This window comes from Ovis canadensis, chromosome 14 (assembly GCF_042477335.2).
Source record: "Ovis canadensis isolate MfBH-ARS-UI-01 breed Bighorn chromosome 14, ARS-UI_OviCan_v2, whole genome shotgun sequence".
NCBI lineage: Eukaryota > Metazoa > Chordata > Mammalia > Artiodactyla > Bovidae > Ovis > Ovis canadensis.
This window is the reverse complement of record NC_091258.1, coordinates 69,277,004-69,304,411: the sequence shown is the minus strand read 5'-3', so window position 1 is coordinate 69,304,411 and position 27,408 is coordinate 69,277,004. Positions and strand designations below refer to the sequence as shown.

Below are 27,408 nucleotides of genomic sequence, written 5' to 3'. Positions count from 1 at the left end.
AGTGGGGTGCCATTGCCTTCTCCTAAACTTTTCTTACCGTGATGCAAAGCTATTGCATCAACATAGTCTGGCAAAATACCACTCTGTGATACATGGTATTGTCTACTGTTCTATCAGAACCCTTTAAATTGATTCCCAACTGTGTAATGGGTGCCCATCTGCACGAATTTTTTTCCAGCTCATAAAGATTATCATGGAGAAAGTGTTAGCACCCAGATCCGACTCTCCACTACCAGGTCACCGCTCATTTACCTCCGACTTCCTGGAATCTTGGCTCTGACAGTGCAATGCAATTGCTCTTCAACACCGGGTGCCCCACAACTGTGCCACCTGGCCCCTTTGGCGTCATCTTTTTTGGTGACAAGGACCATGGGGAGCTGGCACCTTTGGCTATTCTTTCTTTCACTATCTACGTCCTAAATGGAAGTTAAAAGCGGGTCTTGTATCTCTACTAGTTCAATCAGTCTCATCTTGGCTTTGACCCTGTGTGGAAAGTGTGTGCTTGACTGTATTACGTTATCATTATTGCCTTTGGTCTAAGACTGCCCTCCCCGCAGCTTCTCCTTTCAAAGACCAGACACAGGTAATCAGAGGCAATTCTTCCTTTTATTTCCACTCACAGAGCCCCCTTCCAAAAGGATCAGTCCCTGCCCTCCCGCACCTCCCCCAACACCTTCACAAAACACTGATTTCCTCCCAGAGCTAAAATGTACACCCCATCACCCATTACGGCCTCTCCCCCACACCCCCCAAATATGCACCTGCTCTGCCAAGTCAGCTACCTCTTGGTTCCACCTCCAAATGTAGTTCCCAAGGCCACTTGGTTTGTTTTGCTCATCCCTTGGGCACCTTTCTTTGAGCCCTCCCTGACTTGGTCTCCAGATGGCTTCCCTGTTCTCCTTTGCACAGATGTTCTGCAGGGCTTCCTGGGCTCACTTCCCTGCTTGAGACGGGGTTTCCAAGCTCTCCCCTGCCTCCCAAATTCCTCATGGGCCTCTGTTCCTCAGATGTTACTTGAAGGGTGTAAATGCTGACTCATGCCAAACATTTCATGATTCTGGGGGGTGGGAAGGGGAGGCAAGAATAAAAGGGGAGGGGGGAAGAGAAGGAGAAGACGGGGAGGGAGGGTTTGGAAGGAAGCTGGAGGCAGGAGGAGGATTGGGGGCCCTCCCCCCTCCGCCCCGGAGCCGAAGACCAGCGCCCCCTACAGCCCGAAGCCCTCGCCGGGCTAGCTGTTCCTGGTCCTCTGGCTGCGAGCCTTGTACACTTCGATGAGCAGATCCTTGACGTACTGGATCTCCCGCTCCACCGACTCCGCCCTCTCCCTCAACTCCCGGTTCCGCGCCTCCAGCCCCTGGCACTCGCCCTCCAGGGCCTCGCCCTCTGCACGCTTCCTCTGGCGGTACCTCAGAGCCGCGGACTTGTTCTGGTCTCGCTTCTTCTGCTTGCGGTCCCCTCGGCTGGCAGCAGGACTTGGGTACGGGGCGGGGCGGGGCGGGGGCGGGGCTTGCGGAGGTTGGGGCGGGGGCGCCAATCCCGAGTCCCCCTGCCCAGCCTCACTGTGGCAGTAGATGGCCAGCAAGTCGAGGGTGTCCAGGGAAGGGGGCTGGGGGAGGTCAAAGGTGGGCAGGGGGAGGGGGAGAGGGAGGGAACATGCCGGTGCCGGCGGCGGCGGAGGCGGCGGTGGTGGCGGCAGAGGTGGGGAGGATGGTGGAAGCAGAGGGGCATCGAGGAAGTAGTCTTCCATCTGCTCCAGCTCCTTCTTGAGCAGGGAGGCCATAGCTTCCAGGTCAGGTGGGGGTGGGGAAGGTGGGGGGAGGGCACCTGAGGGCAAGGGGGGCTCCAGAGGGAGCAGGGCTGTAAAGTCGACCCGTTCGGTCATCCAGTCAGAGAAGCCGTCTCCTGGAGGATTGCAGGACAGAAAGCTCCTTGATTTCCTAATCCTCCACCCAACCAGATCTCACTCATGCCCACCTCATTCATCCCATTCATTGAGTTAAACCACCAGCCAGCCAACCAACCAATCAACAAATCATCAAACCAGTCAACAGACCAGCCAACCAACCAACCAATAAACCAAACATCTAACCAACCCGTTAACCAACCATCAATGACCCAAATGAGAAAACAGTCAACCAGCCATTTCTTCAACTGTTCCAACATCCTCCTTACTGATTACCCTGCATCTCTGGTTTCTTGATTTACTCTCTAGTTTATTATAAATGGCAAACTAGATCACATGTAAACACACCCTGTTTCATCTTTAATTATTGAAACCCCACTATGTGCCAAGCATTTGGGATACACTTCCGTCATAGCTCAGTTGGTAAAGAATCTGCCTGCAATGCAGGAGACCCAGGTTTCATTCCTGGGTCGGGAAGATCCCCTGGAGGAGGAAATGGCAACCTGCTCCAGTATTCTTGCCTGGAAAATCCAATGGACAAAGGAGCCTGGTGGGCTACAGTTCATGGGGTCGCAAGAGTCAGACACAACTTAGCGACTAAATCACCACCAGTGAATAAAATGGGCTTCCCAGGTGGTGCTAGAAGTTAAGAACCCACCTGCCAATGCAGGAAATGTAAGAGATGCAAGTTTGATCCCTGGGTCATGAGTATCTCCTGGAGGAGGGCATGGCAACCCACTCGTATTCTCGCCTGGAGAATACCATGGACAGAGAGAGGAGCCTGGTGGGCTAGAGTCCATAGCCACGATCTGGCGACTTAGCACCCAAGCACGCAATGAATAAAATACTTCCTGCTTCAGGGGCTCTGCCTGTGCTGTTTCCTGCACCTGAAAAGCTCTTCCTTTGGGTCTTTTTATGGGTTGTTCCTTATCATTCCTTAGGTCTCAGCCAAAATGTTACTGGCTTGGAGAGGGTTTCTTGGCTCCCCCCGCCAAACGTGTCCTCGTTGTCATTTTAATTTTTTTTTCTCATTGCCATTTTTAAACTCAGCTAAGTGTTTCCCACTTATTCCCATACATCATTTAATTTGTCTCCTGCATGTCTTCCCAGTAGAGTGTGAGCTCCAAGGAGGCAAGGATCATGTCAGTCTTGTTCCCAGCTGTATCCCCTAAAACAGTGCCTGACATATTATGCTGTTGTCGTTACTTAGTTGTTCAACTTTTCAAGCCATGTCCAACTTTTTGTGACCCCATATACTGTAGCCTACCAGGCTCCTCTATCCATGGGATTCTCCAGGCTGGAGTGGGTTGCCACTTCCTCCTCCAGGCTTTTTTCCCAACCCAGGGATTGAACCTATGTCTCCTGTGTCCCTCGAATTGCAGGTGGATTCTTGACCTGCTGAGCCATTGGGGAAGCCCTATTACAGGTACTCATTAAAAAATATTTATCAGACGAATGAATTCTTTCTTCTCCCTCTCCCCCCAGCTCACCCCACCTCCATTCTTCACCTACTCTTACCTGCCAGGGGCTCTCCCCCCCCTGGAAGCCCGCCCTCCAGGGCTCCCCCAAGGACCTCATAGGGGCCCAGGGGGGCAGGGGCCAGGGGGAGTTTCCCATAGTCTACGAGCCAGCCCAGCCCGCTAGCTGGGAGCAGGGTCCTGTCCAGCTCCAGCCCCAGGGTCGCCAGGAGTGACATGGCTGCAGCAGGGGCGCTGGGCACCGATGGCAATGGAAGAGGCTGCACCAACAGCTGGGAGGAGGCTCTGGAGGTTGCTCAGCTGGGCGAAGACAGGCACTAAGGCAAAAATGGAGGACCTACAAGTGTGACAAAAATGTGAGTGGGTCAGGATCAGCCTCACCTACTATTGCCAAAGCCACAGGGAAATCAAGCCACCTCCCCAGAGTCCCAGGACTCCTCATCCTTTCAGAATTCTAAACCTGTCCTTTTCCTGTATCTGAGCCCCACCCACTCCCAAGGGAATTCTCTTTACATTTGGCTTATTTCTCAGAATTCCCAAGACCCAATCCTTCCAAAACAGAAACCTAATGGTCTCCCAGGGGAATTTCCTTAAAGTCCTTCCCACTCACCCCAAATATTCCCTTTCATTAAAAAAAAAAAAAAAACCCCACACTCAATCCCAGGGGAATTTTCTTCCAGTTACATCTCTTCCTCTAAAATATAGCTTTTAGGCCCCACACCCTCCCTAGATTCCAACTCAAATCTGTTCCCATGGGAATTCCCCCTTGTCCCGCCCGGTCGTCAAAGTTATCCGTTCAAATCGCAGTTCTCCCTTTAAATTTTGGGGCTGATCGCCACTCTCTCTCGAAGTCCCGCCCCCACGGTATATTTTAGCTCCACCCCTCCCCGATGATTCCCCAGAGGCCCCGCCTCTTTCTCAGGCAGAAACCCCACCTCCCTCAGCAAAAGGTTTCGTCAGCCCCGCCCCTTCCACAATGGGTAACCCCGCCCCCAACCCCGTCCTCGGAGACGCCTCTTATCCTAGCTCCATCCCCTCTACAGGTCGTTTCTAATCCCCGCCTTCTCCCCTGTCAATCTAAACCAGTCCCCGCCCCAGCAGGCGCCTGAATGAAAGGGAGGGAAGATAAGCTCGGCGCCTGAGCAAAGTGGGAGGCGGCGCTCTCGTTGAAGGCTACAGCGCATGCGCCATCTCCCGAGCCGTGCCGTAGCCACCGCCCTCCTGGGGGCCAGTGAGCATGTGCGGCTGCTTAATGCCCGCCCTTAGAGCAAAAAATACAGCCTCAGGTGGGCAGCTGCGCATGAGCAATTGCTCGCAGACAGTCAGGGCGGGGGTGTGGGGAAGCCACCGCGTCTGGGAACTAGTGCGCAGGCGCACACGCACGTGGCTATCCTCTTTAAACACCAATTGTCCGGAAGAACGCACCCGCCCGAGTGCGCATGCTCCGTCGCTCGAGAACGCTCGTCTTCCCTCTTCTGCGCCTGCGCGACCGTGATTCCTCAGTCTCTCCACCCCCCCCAGGCTCGGTCGCGAAGGCCGCGAGCTTCGAAAGGGCGGGAAAGGCGGTTGGAGAGGGAGGGGCGAGCGGTTACTCACTCCATGGCTGCGCAAAGGAGAGGCGGCGGCGGCCTCGGCTGAAGGGAGACGGCAGGAGCGGAGAGCGCAGGCGCGGTGAGCGCGGAGACTGGCCGGGGGCACAGAGGGGTCGCGGCTACAGAGCCATGGCCGGGGGTATGCGGGCAGAGGCGGCGTGGCGGTAGAGTGAGGAGAGACCGTGATCTGAGGATGGGGAATGAGGTGGCCCCGGGGACTGGACACAGATATACCGCGGGCGGCGCAGCACGGCCTGCGCGGATCCTTCCGCGCCCCGCCCCACGTGGCCCCAACCCGGAGGCGGGCCTGCACCCCTGCCCTCGGGGATCTGATCCCGGCTTTCGATCCCGGGGGTCCAGGCCTCTCCTTCCTCTTACTCGTGGATCTAGCCCCGCTTTTCTCCCGATTCCGGGGGTTCCGACCCTCCCTTCTCTCTGACTCTGGGTTCCGGCCCTCTGCTCCCTCTGATTCTGGTGACTCGATAATCCGTCTTCCCCGAGACTCCGGCCGGTTCATTTCTCCTTTGCTTTCCCGTGCTTCGCGAATTTCCGGCCAGCCACATGCTACTCTCTTCATCCTTCAACTGCCGTCCCACTCTGAGAACCTTTCCTGTGGCTTAGAACCTGGCGTGAGTCACAGAGCGCGCTCCAGTCAAATCCCAGGCCGGCGAAGGTGGCCTTGGGCAAAAGACCTGAATTCTCTAGCAGCCTAGACAGGAGACTATCTGTAAAACGCGGAGAATAATCAATTGTACCTGGTGGGGTCATTTGTGAGAATCAAATGAGTCGTTGCCTGTGAAACTGAGATCCCACTTCATACATGTTCTCTCAACCTCTTACTGTGAGTAGGAAGGAACCCTGGGGCCCGGTGTCACCCCTTCCGACCCCCCTGGCAGGAACCCCAGACGCTACACCATCCAGCACTTGCTAAAAGGTCATCCTTGTGTCTCTTTTACCTCCTCCAAGGTAATTCCCAGCCATCCCCGCCCTTTCCCATTCACAACATGGACGCTCGGCCCCATCTTGGTGCAGCGAGTCAGTTATCACCCTCTGGCTTGTTATCTTTTCTCTGTCTCCTGCCCACCTACCCTCAACGCTTATCCTCAGCATTCCTTTCAGGTCAGTTGGTTCCTTCTTTTGTCCATACCCTCCACCTAAGCTCCCTTTCAGACTGTCCTCTACCTCAGCTCCCCCGACCCCACCATCAGTCGTGCAGGTCTGCCAGAAATAGGAAGATCTGTAATCCATTGCTCAAAGAGATGGGACTTCCTAACCATCCCCTCCCGGTACGCTGGACCCTCCCAGCCCAAGTGGTTGTGGGTCTTTCCTGTGCTGCAGAAACCCATCCTCCGTTCGTCCACAGCAGGACATTACACCTGGAGTTGAGCTTTTCCTGGTGCTTATGAGACTGAATCAAGATCCAGAGAAGACAAGGGACCTTGATCTTCAGAGTTATCTGAGAATGAAGACAGGCTTTTTTTTCTTCCTCTAAGTTCAGATGCTCTTTTTTTTTTTTTCCTTCCAGATTTATTGGGATATGATTGACATGTAGCACTGGGTAAGCTTAAGGCGTACAGCATAGTGATTTGATTGAACATACCTCATAAATTGATTAGTAAGTGTCGTGAACATTATCTCCTACAGATAGAAAACTGAAGAAATAGAAAAAAATACATCCTGTTTTCCTTGTGATGAGAACTCTTAGGATTTACTCTTGTAACAGCTTTCATACACAACATATGGTGGTATTAATGAGGTTTATTGTATATTGCATCCCTAATACAGGCTACTCTTGCATACTGGAAGTCCTTCTTGGGATCTGACCACATTCCCTTCACTTTATCCACTCTGCCAGTATTTGAGCTCTTGCCCTATAGGGGCTGTTTTTTACTGAGGCAACAGAGTAATGGTTAAGAGCACAGACTCTGGAGCCAAGTTGTTGGATTCAACCCCTGACTACACCCCACTTAACTAGCTTACTGGCAATTTCCCTTCCAAGTGCCTTGCTTTCCTTAATAGTTCTAGAATCAAATATGGAGTTGAGTTAGTAGAAACATGCTGATGGCCAATGTATGTGGCCATTGACAGTACCTATTTCTTAGTATTGAGGATTAAATGAATTAATCCAGGTCAGGTGCCCTTGGACTAGTGCCTGGCACAGAGTAAGGTGTTACATAAGGGATTCATTGTTACTATTAAGGTGGATATGGTTTATCTCTAGTGCCCAGCAGTAGTGCTTCTAAAGGTCTTTAAAGTAAGGACTGACTGCCACTCCTCAGTGTTGAGTACTAGCGTGTGGGATTAGGGGGGACCATTGGACAGGCTGCTGGCAGTGGGGGCACAGTCATCCCCCAGTCTTCTAGATTATAACTGGTGGACTAGGTAGAGTATTTTTCTTTAACTTTTTGTTTTGGAATAACTGTAGATTGACTACAAAGCTGCAAAGACAATACAGAGAGTTCCCGGGGAACCCCTCACACAGCCTCCCTGCTTCCTGTGGGCATCTTGTATTATACTGGTGTTTGTCACAACTCGGGAGGCAACGTCAGTCTGTTTCTGTGACCTACCCCCTCGCCCACCCTATCTTCCCCCCAGGAAGCCGGGTTACACTTAGTTTTCATGTCTCCTCAGCAACCTCTGGTCTGTGGAGGCTTTTCAGACTTTTCTTGTCACCTGTGACTTTGATATTTCTGAAGAGTGCAGGTTAGGTATTCTGTGAACTGTTCCTCTTTGGTTTTGTCTCATAGACTGGGACTTGGAGAAGGAAATGGCCACCCACTCCAGTATTCTTGCCTAGAGAATCCTGTGGATGGAGGAGCTTGGTGGGCTGCTGTCCGTACCGTCGCACAGAGTGGGACACGACTGAAGCGACTTAGCAGCAGCAGCAGCATAGATTGGGACTATGGGGTTTTGAGAGGATGGTCAGGTTAGACAGTTAATAACTTGAGAATGAACTTAGTATGGAATTCTTGCTACCAGTTGCTTGCAGTGTGCTGAGAAGACCCTGGGCGCGCCGCGGTCCCTGCCCCGTGTGCCTCTTTCTCTCTTCAGCTGGGTCCCACAGAATTGAGTCCTGGTGCCAGTCACCCCGCCCACACAGCCTGACTCAGTTCTGCAGAGCGGGCGCCAGCAAGCACACTGAACTCCTAGCCCTTCCCAGCCTATCCCAACTTCTGGGCAGCGGGTCATGGGTGGTGCCTGGGAGCCCAGGTCTTGGCACTCTGCGCCCTCTCCCCACACCCACCCCTGATCTGGATCCTTGGTCCCTCCGGGACTCAGATGACTCCGGCTCCCCGAGTTTGGCCAAGTATTCGGGGTCCAGCTGCCCGCTCCCTGTGCGCCCTTCAGCTCCTGGGCTGAGGCTGGGAGCCTGGGTGGGGCTGCTGGGGACTCTTTTTCATTGCGGAGGAGCCAGGCTTGGTGAGTGAGGCGGCGGTTGCAGGCAGGTTGCGTCACCCCGGCTCTTTGATGGGGAGGGGGAGTGGGGGGGTGGTTCTCTGGGGGCCGGCTGCACACCTGGCAACAGTTAGCGAAGCCCTGGATTGGGGAGACGCCCCAGTCCAGTAAGGGAGGGGATTAGGCAGGAGGAAGGAGAGCCTGTGCAGAACGCTGGGAATCAGGCTCAATGCCAAGAAGGGGCTCAGATCACAGAGGCTGACCCGCGGGGCTTGCAGGGGGCAAGGCAGAGGCCCGGGGAGGCGAGAGGGATTGTGCAGGGCCACACTGCTGGTTAGAGCGCTGCCCTGCCACACACCTTCCAAGGGCCTGCAGGCCCCAGGGAGAGCCTGTCTCCGCTCAGACGTGGGGGGTCCCTGACCCCAGCTCGGGACATAGCCTACTGGGAGGCCGTTGGACCGGGACCTTCACCTCAAGTCTGCTGCTGCTCACTAGTGCCAAGTTCTGTTGGTTGCCACCTGCCCCCTCCAAGCCCCCTGCGCCAAAGGAGGCCCTCCTTGCCTGTTCTGTCGCAGAGCCCACTGCTTTCCCAGTCACGGTGACAGCCTGGTGTGATGGAAGAGGCACCGGGTTTCCATCAGATGGACCCAGGTTTCAGCCCCACGCCCACATCACCTGATCCTGCTCAGGGTGCCACCGTGGCCCTGACTGCTGGGCCTCCGCTGCCTTCTTGGAAGTGGCTCCAGTGGCTCCTTGGCCTTTTGATCAAGGGAAAGGTGGCTCAGAGCATTGTCTCTGGAGCCAGCCTGCTAGGTTCACGCCCCAGCTCCACTTCTTTGACCCTCAGCAGGTGGCATCTTCTCTCTGTGTGACATAAAATGGGGATAAGATGACCCACCTCATAGGCTTATTGTGAGGATTACATATGTAAATGTATGCAAAATTCCTAGAACTGGGCCTGCCTGCCTAAGTATGAGCATTATTTCTCTCCAAGGCTTGGATGCTGAGAGGGTTGTGTGAAATGCTGTAGGTAGAGCCCAGCACTTACGGCCAGCCCGTGGTCGTTTCTCTTCCTGTTCCTACCACACTTCGTTCTGCTTTGGGAGCTCCTCGAAAGCAGATGTTTGTGTGCCTGACCGTTTCCCTGAGCACTTAGAGGGTAAGTCAGGACCTCCTCATTCCCAGGAACTGTTCCACACAGCCCCCAGCCTTCTATGGCCTCACAAAGCATCAGAACTTTTTTCCTGGCTGCGCCGCGAAGCATACAGGCTCTCAGTTCCCCAACCGGGGATTGAACCCATGCTCCACCCCCCTGCGACGGGAGCAGAGTCCCCACCACTGGACCACCAGGAACATCCTGCGTCGGTTCTGTTTTTGGCTTTGCTGGGCCTTGTTGCTGTGCGGGCTTTTCTCTAGTTGCAGTGGTGGGGGGGTTGCTCTTCATTGCAGGGTATGGGTTTCTCGTTGCAGTGGCTTCTCTTGTTGAGCACAGGCTCTGGGGCGTGTGGGCTCAGTAATTGGGGCAAGTGGGCCAAGTTGCTCCGGGGCATATGGGATCTTCCTGGACCAGGGACTGAACCCGTGGCTCCTGCATCAGCAGGCGGATTCTTTACTACTGAGCCACCATCAGTTCCTTTTTAAAATGAGTTGCTGAGGCACAGAAACTGGGGAAATCAATTCTGTGTTCCCTGAAGAGGCGTTGGGCAGCTGTCTAGATCACGCAGGCCAGGAGCAAGGGTTGGGAGTGGGCGTCCTGGCAAACAAGGACCAGAAGGCCAAGGCCAGTTCAGCTGGGGAAGGGCAGTGCAGGGGCCAGACACACAGCACGGGTCTGCCACGTGCCCTGTGGCTCAGAGTCCGCCAGAGCCCCTTCTCTTAGTGGCTTCAGACAACACACATTGATTCCGTTTCTGTTCTGGAGGCCGGCGGTCTAAAAGGGACTTTCTGGTACAGTGATCCCAGATCTTCTTGGCACCGGGGACGGGTTTCGTGGAGAACAGCTCCTCATCTCCTGCTGTGCGGCCTGGTACAAGTCCATGGCCCGGGGGCTGGGGACTCCTGTTCTCAAGGCTCTAGGGGAGAATCCATTTCCTTGCCTTTGGGCCCTTGTGAGCACTCTGGGGCACACCCTAGTAATCCAGGATAGTGTCTTCACCTCAAGATCCTGAATGTAACATCTGTGAAATCCCTTTGACTATATAGGGTAACATACAGATGCTAAGGATTAAGATGGGGACGTATCCATCCCACCACTCCTCCCTCTCAGTTTCCTCATCTGAGAGATGCAGGCTGCCAGCCCTGGGGTGCCCCTCCTTCACATGCATGCAGAGACTGGACAGGGCAAACAAGGTAGTTGGCAACACAGTACCCTGGCCCTCGGGACACTCGCTCCTCCCTGTGTGCCCTTAAGCAGGGCCCCGCGCACCCGTGTGCCGCATCAGCGGAGCAGGGCGGAAGACCCGAGAGTGCAAAAGGGCCTCGGACAACGCCAGCCCCGCAGGCACACGTGCCAGCCTGGCGGTGCGGAGCTTCCGGCTTTATAGAATAGAGAAAACTAGACCTTTCCACGAGGTCCAAGTTTTAAAAGGTTGGTGAGTCATTCACAGAAACCCCAGCGAACTACGAGTGTGGAGAGGGGGGGCCAAGGGACCTCCCTGATGTCTGCGTGCAGAGTTGCCCCGTCACACACCCCAAAAATATGTCCTCCTCTGCCAGGGCAGAGAACAAAAAAACCCCAGAATTCCTCAAGGCAGGGTCACTACCACCTGCCAGCCTGACCCAGACTGAAAGGGGGCCAGCCTTGCTCAGACGCTGCCGGGTCCTGTGTAAAGTCGTGGGGAGCAGGGAAAGGGGTCTCTAAGAGTCGTCTGAGAGGGTTGGGGGCCTCCGTCAGCCGTCCATACCCCCAACCAGATGCCACCACGGATGCGGGTAGTTAATTTGGGTTTCCTGCTTGTTGCAGTTGGGGGTGCCCAACTTGGGGGCCCATGGGACATCTCAGGAAGGGGCTGGGCTGGGCTGAGTGACTGGGGAGGGTTCAGGGAGGCGGGTTTCGCTCTGGATCAGAGGCCAGCAGGGAGCAGGGGCGTCTGTGGCCAGCGTCGGTTATCCGTGGAGCCAGTGCTGTGCTGAGTGAAGAAGCGGCTGTCAGCTCTGAGTCAGGAGGGCGGTGGTTGGTCATTTTTGTGCTTTGGACAGCGTTTGTGTTCTGGTCTGTGTTGAGCTGCGCCGTGATCCGAGGCCCGCGTGGCCTTGCCCGGTGCGTCCGTGGAGCTGTTTGTGCCCAGCAGGAGAGCACCGGGCGGCTGTCAGAGCTGCTCTCCCTCTCAGCAGATAGGCTTGTCCTGCCCAGTGGGGCCGGGAGTGGGGGCAGCCTGTACCCCTGCCCTGGGTGCACGTACCCCTGGGGTCCTCTAGCTCAGAGCAAAGGAACGAGGCTGAGATGAAGGCAGCCAGCAGCGCCGGATGGCTGGTCACGGGGAGGGGCAGGGGAAAGGGGCAGGGGAGCTCAGCGGGGAAACCTCACAGGCACCCCCCTCACAGACCCGTGGGGATATTTGCGGGCCAGCAGGGCCCTGGACCACAGACCTGTTAGGTTTGTTCAAGAGCCCTTTGTCCCCTTCCTCCAGCCCAGCCCCACCCAGAGCAGGAGCAGGCTCCGGGGCGGGGAACGGGTGCCAGAAAAGAGCAGCTGAGGCCCCCCCTTCCCTCCGGGTCTCTAGGTGTCTAGCTTGCAGTGGGGGAAGTGGACAGCACTGAACTGAATTCGAGAGTGAACCGAACCGCTGAACTAGTCTGGAAGGTGATGAGATGGCCTGGGATGTCATCGGAACAGGAAGGGGTACTAGGCGCAGCATGCAAGGGGGCTTTGCGTGGCGGTGGGAAAGGCCCCTCTGGAGAGGCTCCTGAGGCCCCGGTTCAGCTCTGGGGCCAGACGGCCCCAGTCAGTGCTGCCGCCTGGGTGACTCTGGGCGAGTTACTGAAGTTCTCTCCACTCCTGTTGGCCCATCTGTGAGATGGAAACGCTGGTGGTCCCGCTCTTTGGGTTGTAGTCAGTACAGGCAAAGGTTTCCCAGGTGACTGAGTGCTAAAGAATCCACCTGCCAGTGCGGGAGACGTGGATTCGGTGCCTAAGTCAGGAAGATCCCCTGGAGGAGGAAATCCTGTGGACAAGGGAGCCTGGCGGGTACAGTCCATGGGGTTGCCAGAGGACGGGATGCGACTCAGCACAGACGCACGACAGTACCGGTGAAGCGCTACAGTCGAGGCACAGGATAAATGTCCAGCAGTGTTGGTGCGGCGACTGCTAGCCAGGGACAGGTAGGGGCTGTGCTGGGTTCTAATCTCAGAGTCACAGCCACCCCGCCCCTCACCTCTGGTGGTTTTTACCTGGTTCCCGGAGAAACCCTCTCCATGGCAACTGCCTCTCCCCTGGGACGCGGGTCTTGGTTGCAGGAGAGAGGCTGGGCGGGGGCCGCACAGGGCCGTGGATTTCTGTCTAGCTGCATACACACACGTGTCCACCTGTGGGGCCCATAAAGCCCCAGCCCTGGCAAGTCTGCCACTCCGAGTCTTGTCTGGGTGGTCTCTCTGCTCCAGGCTGTGTTTCCACTGGAGCCCCCTGCTGGCCTCAGCTGACTGGAGCTTTTAGGCTCCAGTCGCCTCCCCAGCCTGTTCTCAGCCAGCTTCACCCATCCCCAGAAGAAAGCACAGTCCCGCCTTGAGAAGCATCTCTGCCCAGCCCCTCCCTGGCATCCCATGCTTGGTTGGCTTGTTTAATGGCTTTATTGAAATAGTGCGTAATTCACATCCACTTATTAAACTGTACAAATGCAGTGGGTTTTAGTACATTCAGAGTTGTGAGCCTATTACCACAATGTAATTTTGGAACATTTTTTATCCCTCCAGAAAGAAACCTCATGCCTCTTGGCAGGCACTCCCCACGCGCCCATCCCTAGGCAGCCTCTTGTCTGTTTTCTGTCTCTGTAGATAACGCCTGTAATGGACATTTTGTGTGAATCGGATCATACAGTAGGAGTCTAGTTTTCTAGGTTCATCCATTTTGTAGCATATATCAATAGGGTTTCTAAGGGCTGTATAATATTTCATTTTATCCACTCATCAATTGATGGTCATTTGGGTTGTTTTTACTTGTTGCTGTTACAGAATATTTGTGTACTAGTTTTGTATGGATGTATGTTTTTATTTCTCTTGGGAGAGGTCTAGGAGTGTAACTGTCGGATCATAGGATAACTGTATGTTTAAGGAACTGCCAGACTGTTTTCCAAAGTGGCTGCCCTGTCGTACATCCCCACTGGTGATGAATGAGGGTTCAGACTGCGCCATCCTCACCATGCTTGCTGTTACCCACCTTCTTTATTATTGGCATCCTAGTGGCAGCTGTGAGCTGGCATCTCGTGGTTTTGATTTGCATTTCCCAGTGGCTAAGGATGCTCTCCCTGTGCTTACCAGCCATTTGTGTGCCTTCTTTGGCGTCCCGTGGTTTTGACACAGGGCATTTTCTGCTGTTCCTCAAGGCAGCAGACCCTTGCCTGTCTGAGCTTTGGCCTGGAATGAGCTAGTGACCTAACCTCTTCTCACCCTAACTCCTCCGCATCCTTCAAAACAGATTTAAACATCCTTTCCTTCCCTGGGACAGTGTCCTTGCCCCTCCCCTGAGCTTCTAGTAGGTTCTCACCAAAGACCTTGCATGGTGTCTGCCGTGCCATCCAATAATCTAATTGTTCGTTACCCTCAGTAAGCTCTGAATTATTTGAGGGCCGGGACCTTGTTTGACCCTGACTTTGACATTTATGTTGACACTGAGTAGGTGTCTTAACTCTAGAAAGGAGATGCTAATGGTACCGACCCCACGGTAGGAACATCGTAGAACTAAACCGATCCGTACATGAAGAGCACTTGGCATGGTACCTGGGACAGAGCAACCTGGGCCTGTTTACTCGATCAACAAGCGTTTGCGGAGTGCCTGCAGGGGCCTGCAGCTGTCCCAGACCTTGGGGTACAGCAGTGGAGAGCATAGTCCCAAATCCTGCCCTTCCTGCCCTCTTCCGATGGGGAGACAAACAACAGACGAGATCTGTAAATGGAATGTGTCGTATTTCAGGTGGTGCTGGGTTCCTAAGGATGGCCAAGGGAGACGTCACTGAGCAGGTGACATTTTACATTGTAGCAAAGACCTGAAGGAGGTAAGGGAGTAAGCCATGCGGCCGTTGGGAGAGTGTTCCACGGAGCGAGAACAGCAGGTGCAAAAGCCCTGGGGCAGGAGTGCTCTCGGCATGTGTGAGGAGCAGCAGGAAGGCTTGTGGGACCGGAGTGGCATGATGGGGGCAAAGGGCACTTAGAGGTTGGCGCATGGGCACCTTTTGGCCATTTGGGAGTAATGCTGCTGAGAACATTTGCGCACAGGTTTTTGTGTGAATACCTGTTTTCATTTCTGGTGGCTTTTCCTTCATCACATTTATAACACTCTGGGGTTTTACGGACAGGTGGCCATGCCATATTGTCTTTTGTTTGCCCAGTTCAAGGCCTGTCTTGTCCCAAGTCTCAGTGGATGTTTGTTGACTGAATGAATGAGGTGTGTTTGTGGATTATCCACACACGTGGCACATAACAGCACTGAATGGCTGGTGCGTTTATCAGTATTTTTTAATAAATGGAATTGGTACATCAGATTGCAGAACTCTCCTAACTTCGGGTGCTGACAGGTTGTAGGGAAATGGTCGTCTCAGGCACTGCCAGTTAGAATAAAGCAGATACAGGCAGGCTGGGGAGTAGTTTGGCTGTCCCTAGTAAAACCAAGATGCCAGTAGCTCTTCTGGGATCTGCCCTGGAAAAGTGTGTGCGCCTGTGCCTGAGAAAGCGTGACTGCATGTGCTTGTTGCAGTACTGTTTATAGTAAAGAAAAACCAGAAGCGCCCTAAATGCCCATCCGTAGTTCAGTTCAGTCGCTCAGTTATGCCCGACTCTTTGCGACCCCATGGACTGCAGCACGCCAGGCCTGCCTGTCCATCACCAACTCACGCTGCTCACTCAAACTCGTGTCCATTTAGTCAGTGATGCCATCCATCCATCTCATCCTCTGTCATCCCCTTTTCCTCCTTCCTGCCTTCAATCTTTCTCAGCATCAGGGTCAGCAATGAGTCAGTTCTTCACATCAGGTGACCAAAGTATTGGGGTTTCAGCTTTAGCATCAGTCCTTCCAGTGAATATTCAGGACTGATTTCCTTTAGGATTGACTGGTTGGATCTCCCTGGAGTCCAAGGGACTCTCAAGAGTCTTCTCCAACACCACAGTTGAAAAGCATCAATTCTTCGGCACTCAGCCTTCTTCACAGTCCAACTATCACATCCATACATGACTACTGGAAAAACCATAGCTTTGACTAGATGGACCTTTGTCAACAAAGTAATGTCTTTGCTTTTTAATATGCTGTCTAGGTTAGTCATAGCTTTTCTTCCAAGGAGCAAGTGTCTTTTAATTTCATGGCTACAGTCACCATCTGCAGTGATTTTGGAGCCCAAGAAAATAAAGTCTGTCACTGTTTCCCCATCTATTTTCCATGAAGTGATGGGACCAGATGCCATGATCTTCGTTTTCTGAATGTTGAGCTTTAAGCCAACTTTTTCACTCTCCTCTTTCACTTTCATCAAGAGACTCTTTAGTTCTTCGCTTTTTGCCATAAAGGTGGTGTCATCTGCATATCTGAGGTTATTGATATTTCTCCCAGCAATCTTGATTCTAGCTTGTGCTTCATCCAGCCCAGCATTTCTCATGATGTACTCTGCAAATATGTTAAATAAGCAGGGTGACAATATGTAGCCTTGATGTACTCCTTTCCCGATTTGAAACCAGTCTGTTGTTCCATGTCCAAGTCTAACTATTGCTTCCTGACCTGCATACAGATTTCTCAGGAGGCAGGTCAGGTGGTCTGGTATTCCCATCTCTTGAAGAATTTTCCACAGTTTGTTGTGATCCACACAGTCAAAGGTTTTGGCGTAGTAAATAAAGCAGAAGTAGATGTTTTTCTGGAACTCGCTTGCCCATCGTTAGAGGTATGGGTAAATGTGGTCTAGTCACACCACATTTTATTTATCGTTGCTTCTAGCTTGCTGGTTTACAGCAGCTGTAAGGAATGAAAAACCTGTTGAAAACTACAAATTGTGGAGTAACACACACAGTATGATCCCTTGGGAGTAGAGAAAACGTGTGAGTAAAATTATTTGCCCTGGCTGTGAACACGTGTGCAAGTGTATGTAGATAAGAGATCCATGACAGCTCTCCACCTGAGTACTTCACAGGCATGGGGACCGGGGTGACAGATAGTGATCAGGGGACTCTTGGCTTTGTCGGTGATGGCCAAAACAAGATTTTAAAGAAGGGACTGGTGTATTGATCCATTGAAGTTTAAATGTGGAATGCAGTTAGGTGGAGGGAGAAAAATCTTTCAGTGCAAGAACAAGATCTTGTCTAGTCCTGTTATATTAAGAGTGTTTCTAGAATCTTAAAATCTACCCCTCTGGCTGTTTCCTGACTTTTCCAGTCGTCTAACCTGATTTGTTTTCTCTGTGGGGAAATTTGCCGTTTCCCACCACCTGAGCTCCTTCTGGTGCAAGTTTGGGCCTCAGGAGTGAGAAGTGAGAAGGAGAGTGTAATTGCTCATTAGTGGTGAGGTGATTACTTGGGGTAGAGAGGCTGTTTTCCAGGGAAGCAAGGGAGAAGCCAGATAGCTGAGAACCTCTGGGTCCAAGAAGCATTTTTGTACCAGCTGGAGGCAGTTCAAGAGGCAGGAGGCTAAGGGGTTTCTGAGAGCGCTTCCTCCTCCATCTAGTGAGGATGATACGTGTGTGTGCTCAGTTGTGTGTGACTGTTTGCAGCCCCATGGGCTGCTGCCCACCAGGCTCCTCTGTCCATGGAGTTCTCCAGGAATACTGGAGTGGATAGGCATTCCTTTCTCCAGGGTATCTTCCCGACCCAGGGATCGAACCTGTGTCTTCTGCTATGGCAGGTGGATTCTTTACCACTGTGCCACCTTGGAAGCCCTGGTGAGGATGATAAGCCTGCTTAAAATGACCTCTAAAATATTGTCAGTACAAAAAAGAGTGCTCCTGGCTCATGCAGCCTTGTGTGTACAGTGGGAGAGAGTGCAAACTGCATTTGCTTAAATGTGTCAAAAATCTCTAGAAAGAGGCCCGAGAAACCCAAAAGCTTGTCTCCAGGGAAGAGAGGTAGCTGTGGGGGTGAGGGGGGACCACAGAGACCCCTCTTGTACCTTTTGAACATAGAACCATGTGAGCAAACTATTCATAAAAAGTATGTAATTTTTGTTTTTAAAAACACCCACAAGCAGAACACGTGTGAGCAGGCCTCCTGGGGGGTTGGTGTGCAGGAGCTTTTGGGGATCTGTTCATGTGAGCGGGGCATGGCGGCAGGACAGGGGCCAGGCTTCCCACAGACCCTCCTCCCCACCCCCCGCAGGCAGGCCAGCCCACCTCCTGTTTGTCTGATGCCTGGGAAGGCGAGAGGCCTCCAGGGTGCCTTCCACAAGGAGGCACAGGCCCGCGGAAATCAGGACCAGAGCGGGCCGCCTGAGGAGGTGAGAGGGCAGCTGGAAACCGCCTCTCCCAGGTCTCTGTCCTGTCTCCCTGTGGGGACGCCTCGTGCTGTGGCGGAGGAAGGGCCTCTGACTGCCTGGGAGCGGGGGTCTGTTTCCAGCCCCTGGGATTGGCTGGTCCTACGGGGCAAGGCGGTTGGGTAAGAGCCAGGCGGAGTGGCCCGGGTCCCCAGCAGCTCCTGCCTGGCCCCTGGTGCTGTCTGCCCCCGCCCCCCTCAGCCTGGATGAGTCTTCCTGTCCCTTCGAGGCCTCTCCCGTGGCTTCACCCCGCGCTCTGGTCAGGCCCTGCGGCCCGTCTTGCTTCTCTGGAACCTGGAACATCCGAGCTCTGCCCCGGCTGAGGTCTGGGTAGCAGGCAGCTCGCCCCGATCAGCTGATTTCCATTCTTGTAGGGCAGGCTCTCTGGGCTTATCTATCCTCTGAGGTTTAGAGGGATTTTCTTTGACTCAAGGGAGAGAGGGGATCTGATTCAAGAGAGATTTAAGAAACAGGAGTTCGTGGGCTTGGGCCTGGCCTGTGGTGAGACAGCCCAGGGGAGGTGTGGTGGGGTCAGGCAGGGCGTCCCTGCACTCACACCGCAGAGGTACCAGCCCGGCTGATGACCACTGGTGTCCGATCCCCTCTCTTTCCCCTCTCTCCTCCCCTCCTCTGGTCTCTCTGAGCCCATGGCTGCACTTCCTCCAAGTCTTAAATGAAGAGCTAATTCTGCAGGGAAAGCGCAGTGGGCGCTGAAGCTGCCTGTCCTGCCTGGGCCGGGCTGGGCTCAGTGCTGTGGGCAGCACCACCAGGTGGCCGTGGGCGGGATGCCGGGAGCGGCTGCTGGGTCGCTTCCCACAGCTGCAGTATTATTAACTGCAATGATAGGTTGTTTCCTGGGCCCCAAGAAGGCACCGGGCACAATGCTAAGCGCTTGACACAGATCGCCGACTGTTTCATCTTCCCAGGGACCATATGATTCTGGAGCCGTCATCCTGTTTTTTCAGATGAGGAAACTGAGACCCTGGGAGATGAACTTAAAACTAAGATCCCAGGGCTGGGAGTGGAGGAGCAAGCGCTCGGAACGACAGGCTGCAGCGCCCACTTCTCAGTGCTGGGCTGTGTCCTGCCAGGCGCTGACAGAAGAGCGCGGGCTGGACGTGTTGAGACCGCTGCAGGCCTGCTGCCCTGAGTGAAGAAGAGTTTGTTAGGAAAGGGGGAGGCGGCCTGGGGGGAGGCGGCTGCCCCTGCCTGGTGGAAAAGCCTTGCTCTGGGAGGGTCACTCAAGCTTCTGAGGTGAAAAGTGAAGGGCTGCGGGGGTCGGGCAGGAAGCAGGGTCCTCCCGGCTCTGCTGTGGGTGGGTGACCGGCCCTTGACCCCAGCCGGCGGCCTGGAGGTGCATCACTCCCTCGGCCATGCATCTGCATGAGCACCCCACTGCCCGTCTAACACTGATTTCTGACACATGCTCACCTCCTGCCCTAGAAGCTCAGCTCTCTTCCGGGAACTCCTGTTTGCTGCTGTGTGACCTCTCTGAGCCTGTCTCCCACCCAGGAAGGTTCGGTGTGCTGCCCCCTAGCACTCCTGGCCGGTCCTGCTCACACAGGTGGCACCCTGTGAGCGACACAGGGACATCCTGCCCTGTGGGGCTGACCCTGTCACTCCACGAGCCCCCTCGGTGCTCCAGACCACCCTGTCATACGTGGGTGTCTCACACGTCCACGTCCAGGAAGTCGCCCTGTGGCAGAGGATGTCCAGGCTTTCAGAATCACAGCTGTCCTTACCCCCGCCCCCGGATGGGTTTCCCGTTCACTTACCTTTACCAAGCCCTGCCCTTCACCTTCTTGGTCCCCCACTCTTGTGTTAAGTTCTTGTTGCTGTTGTTACACATTACCGCAAACTTAGCAGTTTAAGATAACACAAATATTTCCTTGCAGTTCTGGAAGTCAGAAGCCTGAAGGGGGTGCCCAGGGCTCTGTTCCTTGTGTGGGCTCAGGGGAGAGTCTGGGTTGTGCCTTTTACAGCTCGTGGAGGCTACCTGCTCTCCTTGGCTCGTGGCCCCGTCCTCCAGCTCCAGAGCAGCAGCGTAGCGGCTCTCGGAATGTCTTTCCAGGTTCATAGTCCCTCTGGCTCGCCTCTTCTGCCTCCCGATTCCATTCAGAGCCCTCGTGATCACATCAAAAGCTCACGCAGATAATCCAGGGTCGTCTGCCCGCTTGGGATCCTTAATCATATCCGTGACGTCCTTGTTGCCACGCGAGGTCCCAGGTTCTGAGATTAGGGTTAATCTTCCCTTTCATCCAAGGCTGAGGTCTTCCCTCCCCTCGTATTCATTCTCAGACAGACACCCCTGTTCTGAGTATCTAAGGAAAGGGGAGCCCAGGGCTCAGAACAGTGCCGCCTACTCCAGCCACCCTGGTTCCACGCTGGGGCTTGTTCTGGCTCCTCTGGCCGCCCCCTCGCCCCTGCACTGGCACCCCGCTGCCCCAGCCCACCCGGTCTTTCCTCCAGGACGCTGAGCCTCGTCTGACACCCCGAGTACTTCCCTGCTGAGATGTGAGAGAGACTCCTGTCTCGTCCACAGCCGTATTTCCAGGGCCCCGAGCGGTGTCTGTGCAGAGGAGCTGCTCGCCTATCCCTCTAGTGTGCTCTCGGTGGCCCCTGTCCTCGGGGCTGGACTGCGTTTTGCTGTGTTGTCGCTGTACGTAGGGTAGGGCCGAGTAAGTGCTGGGGTGAATAAAGTAGATGGAGCTCGGGCTTGGAGAGGCTGAGGAACTAACCACAGAGGGCAGGTTGGTGGATCTGAGCGAAGGTGGCAGTGACGGCACAGAACCGCGTCCTTGAAGCCGGGGCTGGCCGCGCCTGTGCGTGGGGATCCCAGACTCGGGACTGCAGGCACCTGGGTGTGGCGTGGAAGGCAAGGGCAAGTGTGCGGGGGCAGCTCTGCCAGTCTCACCCTCGATGGCCTCGAGGCAGCCCCATGGGCTAGAGAACCCGCTGCGGCCTTGGCTGCCCAGGCTGAGCACCCGGCCCAGGCCACCTGCCCCTCTTCCCAAGAACAGCATCACTTCCCCCCGAACAGCATCCACTTCTCTTTTAGGAAAGCTCACCCCTTTGGTAACACTGGAAAAGCCCTCGTAAAGGGCAAAGGGTTTTCTGCTATGTTTCACCACATCTGTGAGAAACTCCCAGCGTTCTGGGGGTCAGTGGTAAGTGAGCAGTAACACCCAGGACGAACTGCGTCAGGACGCGTTCACCACTCTTCCTGGGTCCGTGGCATCCGAGGTGTTGGAAGGAGAGGAGGTATTTAATAAACAGTGAACCGTTAAACCAGACAAGACACCGGGGCGGGGGCGGGTGGGGGAGATCGTTTTCTTTGTGGTTTCTTAATCATATAAAAAGTGAAAACTTTCTATAAATGCTTTTCGGAAAAATTTTAGCTGCAGCTTATTAATAGCAAAAGCTCTCTTGAGTGCGCTGTTGCGGATTGAGCCATGTGGCTGTCCAGGCACTTCTGTCCACTGGCTGGTAACAGACCTGGCTCAAGACGGGTCTGCAGTGAACTGGGCCAGGGTCTCTTTGTGCCCAAAACAAGGAACCCAACTTCGTGCCTGAAAACAAGGAGCTGTCTTGCAGCTGCTTTTAGATGAAAACAAGAGCATGTGAGGGATTGAGCAGAAGCTGGGGTGCAGAATAGTGGCCATGCTCCTGAGCAGGGCTGCTGGCCCATGACCAGAGGCCCACATGATGAAGGAGAAATGAGAGCTTTACAGTGCGGGGTGCGAGGGTTGGCTAGTGCCCGCCTCGGGGTGGAATTGCAGGTTGCTTCTGTCTGAGCCTGCCCTCCCCGATCTGTGCCCCGGGGTCATCATCCGACCTCCTTGTAGGATGGGTGTGAAGTTGGCTGGCTTGGGGGGCGGGGTGCTGTCGGAGCCCGAGCCAGCCGCCCCCGGACCACGCTTGTCTCAACCGGGAATGGGTCACATAGCCCAAGGCTCCGCAGGGCAGTGGTAGCCGACCGTGAGTTCACATTAGACTCAAGGCCAGCTACCACCACAGTCTTTTCCTGAGAACATCCCAGCTGGGTTGGATTCACAGACCCTCAGGGCTCCCTCCCTTGCTCCCTGGCTTCCAGAGGTGACAGTGCGGCGTGTGTCTGCATGGGGACCGTGGCCTTGAGCACCGCACCCTCCTGACTTGGCCACGCTCCAGGCCCGCAGCAGCCACTCCACTTTCCTGACGAGGGCGCTGGGTCTCAGGGTCCTCCAGAGTCACGGGGCTCCCCGCCGTACCCATCAGGCACTTTTGCTCCCCAGCTGTCTTCATTTCCTGTACTGCTCTCAACAGATATCACAAACTTAGCGGCTTGAAACGATGCACCTTCATTCTTTTGAAGTTGAGATCAGGGTCCAGAATCGGTCTCACTGGGCTGAAATCAAGGAAGGCTGGTTCCTTTTAGAGACTGCAGGGGAGAGCCGTTTCCTTGGCTTTTCCGGCTTGTAAAGGCCACCTGCACTGCTTGGCCTGTGGCGCCGTCCTCTGTCTCCCAAGTTCAAGGCACGTTACTCCAGCCTCCGCTTCCACCTTCTGGTGGTCTCTTCTCTAGTCCTGTCTCTGCCTCCGCATTTCAAGATCCTTAGTCACGTCTGAGAATTCCTTCTGCCACTTAGGGTCGTTGGCCCCAGGCTCCGGGCGGCGGGGCCTGCGTGTCTTTGGAGGGCCATGTTTGGTCCTGGTGTTGGTGTAACGTCCACGCGCTGGCTCCCCTGCTGCCTTCAGCACAGCCGCTGGGATCCAGCGCCGCCCCACAACCAAGACCAGATGTGGCTGAGTGCCAGCCTGGGGGAGGTGGTGTAATTCACCCCGTCTGTCCCGCTCATATTGTGATTCTAGAACCCGGCTGCACAGGTTCGCTGGTTCTTCAGCGTGGATTTACACTCGAGGATTGTTTTCAGAACCCTAGCTTATCAGTTATGTTTACTGTACAGGCAGGAATGAGCACTTGGAAGCTACTGCAGATTAGCAGGGAGGTCATCCGCGTGTAGTCCTGCATCTCGGTGTATTTCTTTCCAGCCCTCCTTGTTGAGGGTAGCTGTGTTTTTCCATAGCAGAGATCACACTGCTGTAGTGAATCTGTGTTCTGCTCCTCTCTGTTGTCATTCCCAGCGTTTCTTGAGTATAGTTAAGAGGCTGTATCGGTAGGATGCAGAGCTTGCCTTATATCTGATGCCCAGTTGACCCCGTAATTGGTGCCAGCGCTGGACGGGGCGCTTGGTGGATTGGGCCTGTGGCCTGGGCTCAGCTCCTAGTAGATCACCACAGCCCCCTGAGTCCCAGTTTCCTCATCTTGGACGTGGGGACACCATCTCCACCTCCAGACAGCAGTGAGATGTCATTTACGTGAGCAGCCCGCCAGCAGGCAGTGCTTAGCCTGTGATCACTTCCCTGAAAATGCCTCTACCCAGGACGCCCTCCAACTCTTTCTTCTCCAAGTCACCTTTGACTCTGCAGCTACCAGATAGCTTTGCTCAGGGCTTTTTCAGATAGAAAGCGGTCACCTTTCACTGAACAGGGATGTGCTGGCTCCCCGAGCTTCTAATGAAGACCAGGTGGGGTTGCTGAGCAGGACCACGGTTTCTGGCGGCTCTCTCACTCTCTGCCCTTTCCTGCTCTCCTCTCTGCTCTCTCTGGCGGCGCTCACTGTCCCCCGATGCTCATCCTCCGTGCCCTGCACCTGCAGGTGGGGCGGTCTCTTGGCCAGCCTGAGTTTCCACGGCCCCTTGAAACCAGTCCCTGCGGCCAAGCACCAGGTGCTCTGAGCACTGCGCCCGCGTGCTCTCTCTCCTCCTAAACCGGCTCGGGGTGTGCCCAGAGGGAGCCTTTGGCACCCAAGGCCCTGTCGTAACTCAGCTTCCCGGGGCCTGTCTCTGAGGTCCAGAGGGACTCTTGGGGTGGTGCCAAGTCAGCCTGCCCCTCACCCATGTGCAGTCAGCAGGGAGAAAAGCACCTCCTCTTCAGCCTCCCCTGCCACAAGCAGTGGGCCTCCTGCTGGTACTGACTCTGCTAGACCCCCCAGGGCGGGGGCCTTACGTCCTTGCCCATCTTTCCTAGTTCAGCAGGGCCTGGTTAGGTTCCACAGCAGGAAGAGGAGTGGGAGGCCGCTTATCAGACTTGAGGCCTACCTCCCTGCAGACTGAGCTCCATCAGGCCGCTGAGGTGGTTTTTCCAGATGTGCCGTCTGATCATGTCACTTCCTCTGCTTTGCAAATCTTCCCAAGGTTGCAGACACCGGTGGATTTGCTTTGGAGCCGGAGTAGCTGCTGCCCCCAGAGTCTGGAGCCATGAGCGGGTTTAATTTTGGAGGCACTGGGGCCTCCACAGGAGGGTTCACATTTGGCACCACAAAGACCGCAACGACCACGCCTGCCACGGGCTTTTCTTTCTCCACGTCCGGCACTGGTGGGTTTAGCTTTGGGACTCCCTCCCAGTCGGCTGCCAGCACCCCTGCCACCAGCCTGTTCTCACTCAGCACCCAGACTCCCGCCACACAGACCCCGGCCTTCAGCTTCGGGACCACGACGCCTGCAGCAGGAGCCACCGGATTTTCCTTAGGGAGCAACACCCCGAAGCTGAGCCTGGGCAGCACGGCCCCAGCCCCGGCCCAGCCCGGCGGCTTCGGGCTCGGGGGCAGCACGCTCAGCAGTGCCGTCTCCAGCGCCAGCACCAGCACCTCCGCCCAGGGCGCGGCACCCGGCGGCTTTGTGTTTGGCTCCACCGCAGCATCTGCCGCCCCGCCCACCACATCGACTTCCGGGGGCTTCTCGTTCACGGCTGGGAGCGCATCCCAGACTGGGACCTCTGGCTTCAACATAGGCTCCATGGGGGGCCCGGCCCAGTCCCCAGCCCTCAGCGGGCTGCCCTTCACTGCGGCCGCTCCAGCGGCCACCGGAGCAGGAGCCGCACAGCCAGCCGCGCCCACTCCCGCCGCCACCACCACCGCCAGCGCCGGGCCCTCGCTCTTCACCTCGCTGGCTACTGCTCCCACGTCGTCCGCCGCCACCGGGCTCTCCCTTGGCACCCCAGCGACCACCACGGGGACAGCAGGAGCGGGGACACTGGGCTTCAGCCTGAAGGCCCCTGGAGCAGCTTCCACCACCTCCACGGCGACAACCACCACCACCACCACCACCACCACCACCACCAGCAGCAGCACCACTGGCTTCTCCCTGAACATAAAGCCCCTGACTCCGGCCGGGATCCCCAGCAACACAGCGGCCTCCGGGAGTGCGCCCAGCGGTCCCAGCGTGGCTGCCGGGGGATCCGGCAGCGCTGCGCTGACCTACGCCCAGCTGGAGAGTCTCATCAACAAGTGGAGCCTGGAGCTGGAAGACCAGGAACGGCACTTCCTGCAGCAGGCCACGCAGGTCAACGCCTGGGACCGCACGCTGATCGAGAACGGCGAGAGGATCACCAGCCTCCACCGCGAGGTGGAGAAGGTGAAGCTGGACCAGAAGCGGCTGGACCAGGAGCTCGACTTCATCCTGTCGCAGCAGAAGGAGCTGGAGGACCTGCTGAGCCCGCTGGAGGAGTCGGTCAAGGAGCAGAGCGGCACGGTGCACCTGCAGCACGCAGACGAGGAGCGCGAGAAGACCTACAAGCTGGCCGAGAACATCGACGCGCAGCTCAAGCGCATGGCCCAGGACCTCAAGGACATCATCGAGCACTTGAACACATCGGGGGGCCCGGCCGACACCAGCGACCCGCTGCAGCAGATCTGCAAGATCCTCAACGCGCACATGGACTCGCTGCAGTGGATCGACCAGAGCTCGGCGCTGCTGCAGAGGAAGGTGGAGGAGGTGACCAAGGTGTGCGAGGGCCGGCGCAAGGAGCAGGAGCGCAGCTGCCGCATCGCCTTCGACTGAGCCCGGGCGGGGCCTACTGCCTCGTGGTTGGAGTGCGGGGAAATACGTGTTTGTGTGTTTCTGGCTTTCAAACAGTTGTGCTGTTGATAGAACTGTTCTCTGGTTTGACTTTTTGTCTTAGTGAATAGAAAGTATTCTCAGTGCTCTGGGCCAGGCTGCAGCCTCGTGGGTGTGCTTTCTCCACGTCCTAGACCCTTTCCACCTGCTACAACCACCCGCCTCCAGTTGTGCTGGAGGAGGGCTGAGCCACCAGAGAGCCGCCTGTCTCCCAGCCGAGACGCTGGGCCGCCACTCTGCCCGGCAGAGTCAGAGATGCGGGGAGGAGAGCTCCAGCCTCACTGAGCCAGCCGCCTGGAGTGAGTGAGCAGTGCAGAGAAGTGGCTTGTGGGTGGAGCGGACAGTGGGACGTTCTCAGAGGAGGAGAGACAGGTCAGAAGAGAAGAGCAGTCTCCCCTCGCCTGGCTGACACACCGCGTCGGCCACCCTAAAGCCAGGTCGGTGCTGTCCCGCGGGCCCACTCCACGCTGAGCTTGCGAGCGCGCCTTTGGTAACACTGGCCACACAAGACTGCAGACTCCTCGCTTCTCAGCCTCACCGAAAGGTTGTGCACCCTGTGGGCAGGGCTTGTTTCCTGTCCCCCTTGTGTGCTCAGCACAGCAGTCCCTGTCACAGCATCAAACAGATGAAGAGTAGAGATGAGACCGGCATAAAACGCTCGCCCGCCGAATGAATGCCTGTGGAGGTGGCCAGGGTGCCAGGGGCAGCCACAGACTTGATTCTGCACCTCCCGGAGTCGAGACAAACCTGGCTGGTTCCAATGAGATCCAGTGTCCAGGGCCAGCCGTGTCCCAGGGGTCTTCTGTGTTTGTCTTTACACTCTGCTGTACTCTGAAATACCTATAGCTGTATGTTGCTTCCCTAAATAAAATGTATTGTGGAATTTAAAAGCTGCTGTTTCTGTGGATAACTTAGAAGGAGAAGGTTGGGAAAAGAGTAGGTTCCAGGTCATGCTTGTGGGGGAAGGCGCTCAGCTCTTGCTCGTGGCACAGGGCAGGAAGTCTGCCCTCTGGCCTCCCTTGGCTCGCGCACACTGAGCTGTGTTTTGGCTCTGGAGTGCCCAGGGCTTATTCCTGCACATACATGGTCCACTTTGCCAAAGTCATGACCATGAGTCATTTCCTCAGGTCATCTTGGACTTCTAGAGACCACTGTCTCATCCAAGCGGAAGCCGCGGAAGAGAGGGGGGAACAAACCAGAGGCGGGAGACCCCAGCAACCCCAGTTGCTTCTCCAAAGGCTCTACCCCCTGCGACAGTGGCCCTCTGTAGTCTGGGAGCCGTGACCCCATCCGGTACCCGTATCCCACCCCCTTGAGTCCCCTTAGGAAGTAGGAAGTAGTATTTTACCTACATGTATTCACTCAGCATCCATCTTTGGAGCACTCGCTACACACCAGATCCCAGTCTGGCACAGGGGTTTCAAAAATGGAACCACCCATGAGGGTCCCTGCC

At 55.6% G+C, this 27,408-nt stretch overlaps 2 protein-coding genes across 2 annotated transcripts; one reads left to right on the top strand and one right to left on the bottom strand.

Moving 5' to 3' along the window:
* Positions 1-587: 587 nt before the first annotated feature.
* ATF5 (activating transcription factor 5) lies at positions 588-5,572 on the bottom strand. The gene is made up of 3 exons (XM_069551297.1): positions 4,978-5,572; positions 3,422-3,718; positions 588-1,902 (listed from the first exon to the last, which is right to left on the bottom strand). Exons 2-3 carry the CDS (start codon positions 3,597-3,599, stop codon positions 1,229-1,231), a joined length of 852 nt encoding a protein of 283 aa, XP_069407398.1. The 5' UTR covers positions 3,600-3,718; positions 4,978-5,572; the 3' UTR covers positions 588-1,228.
* On the top strand, positions 4,518-26,845 carry NUP62 (nucleoporin 62). Its single transcript, XM_069551296.1, has 2 exons — positions 4,518-5,052; positions 24,255-26,845. The coding sequence occupies exon 2, from the start codon at positions 24,318-24,320 to the stop codon at positions 25,896-25,898; it is 1,581 nt and encodes a 526-aa protein (XP_069407397.1). The 5' UTR covers positions 4,518-5,052; positions 24,255-24,317; the 3' UTR covers positions 25,899-26,845.
* The last annotated feature ends 563 nt before the right edge of the window (positions 26,846-27,408 follow it).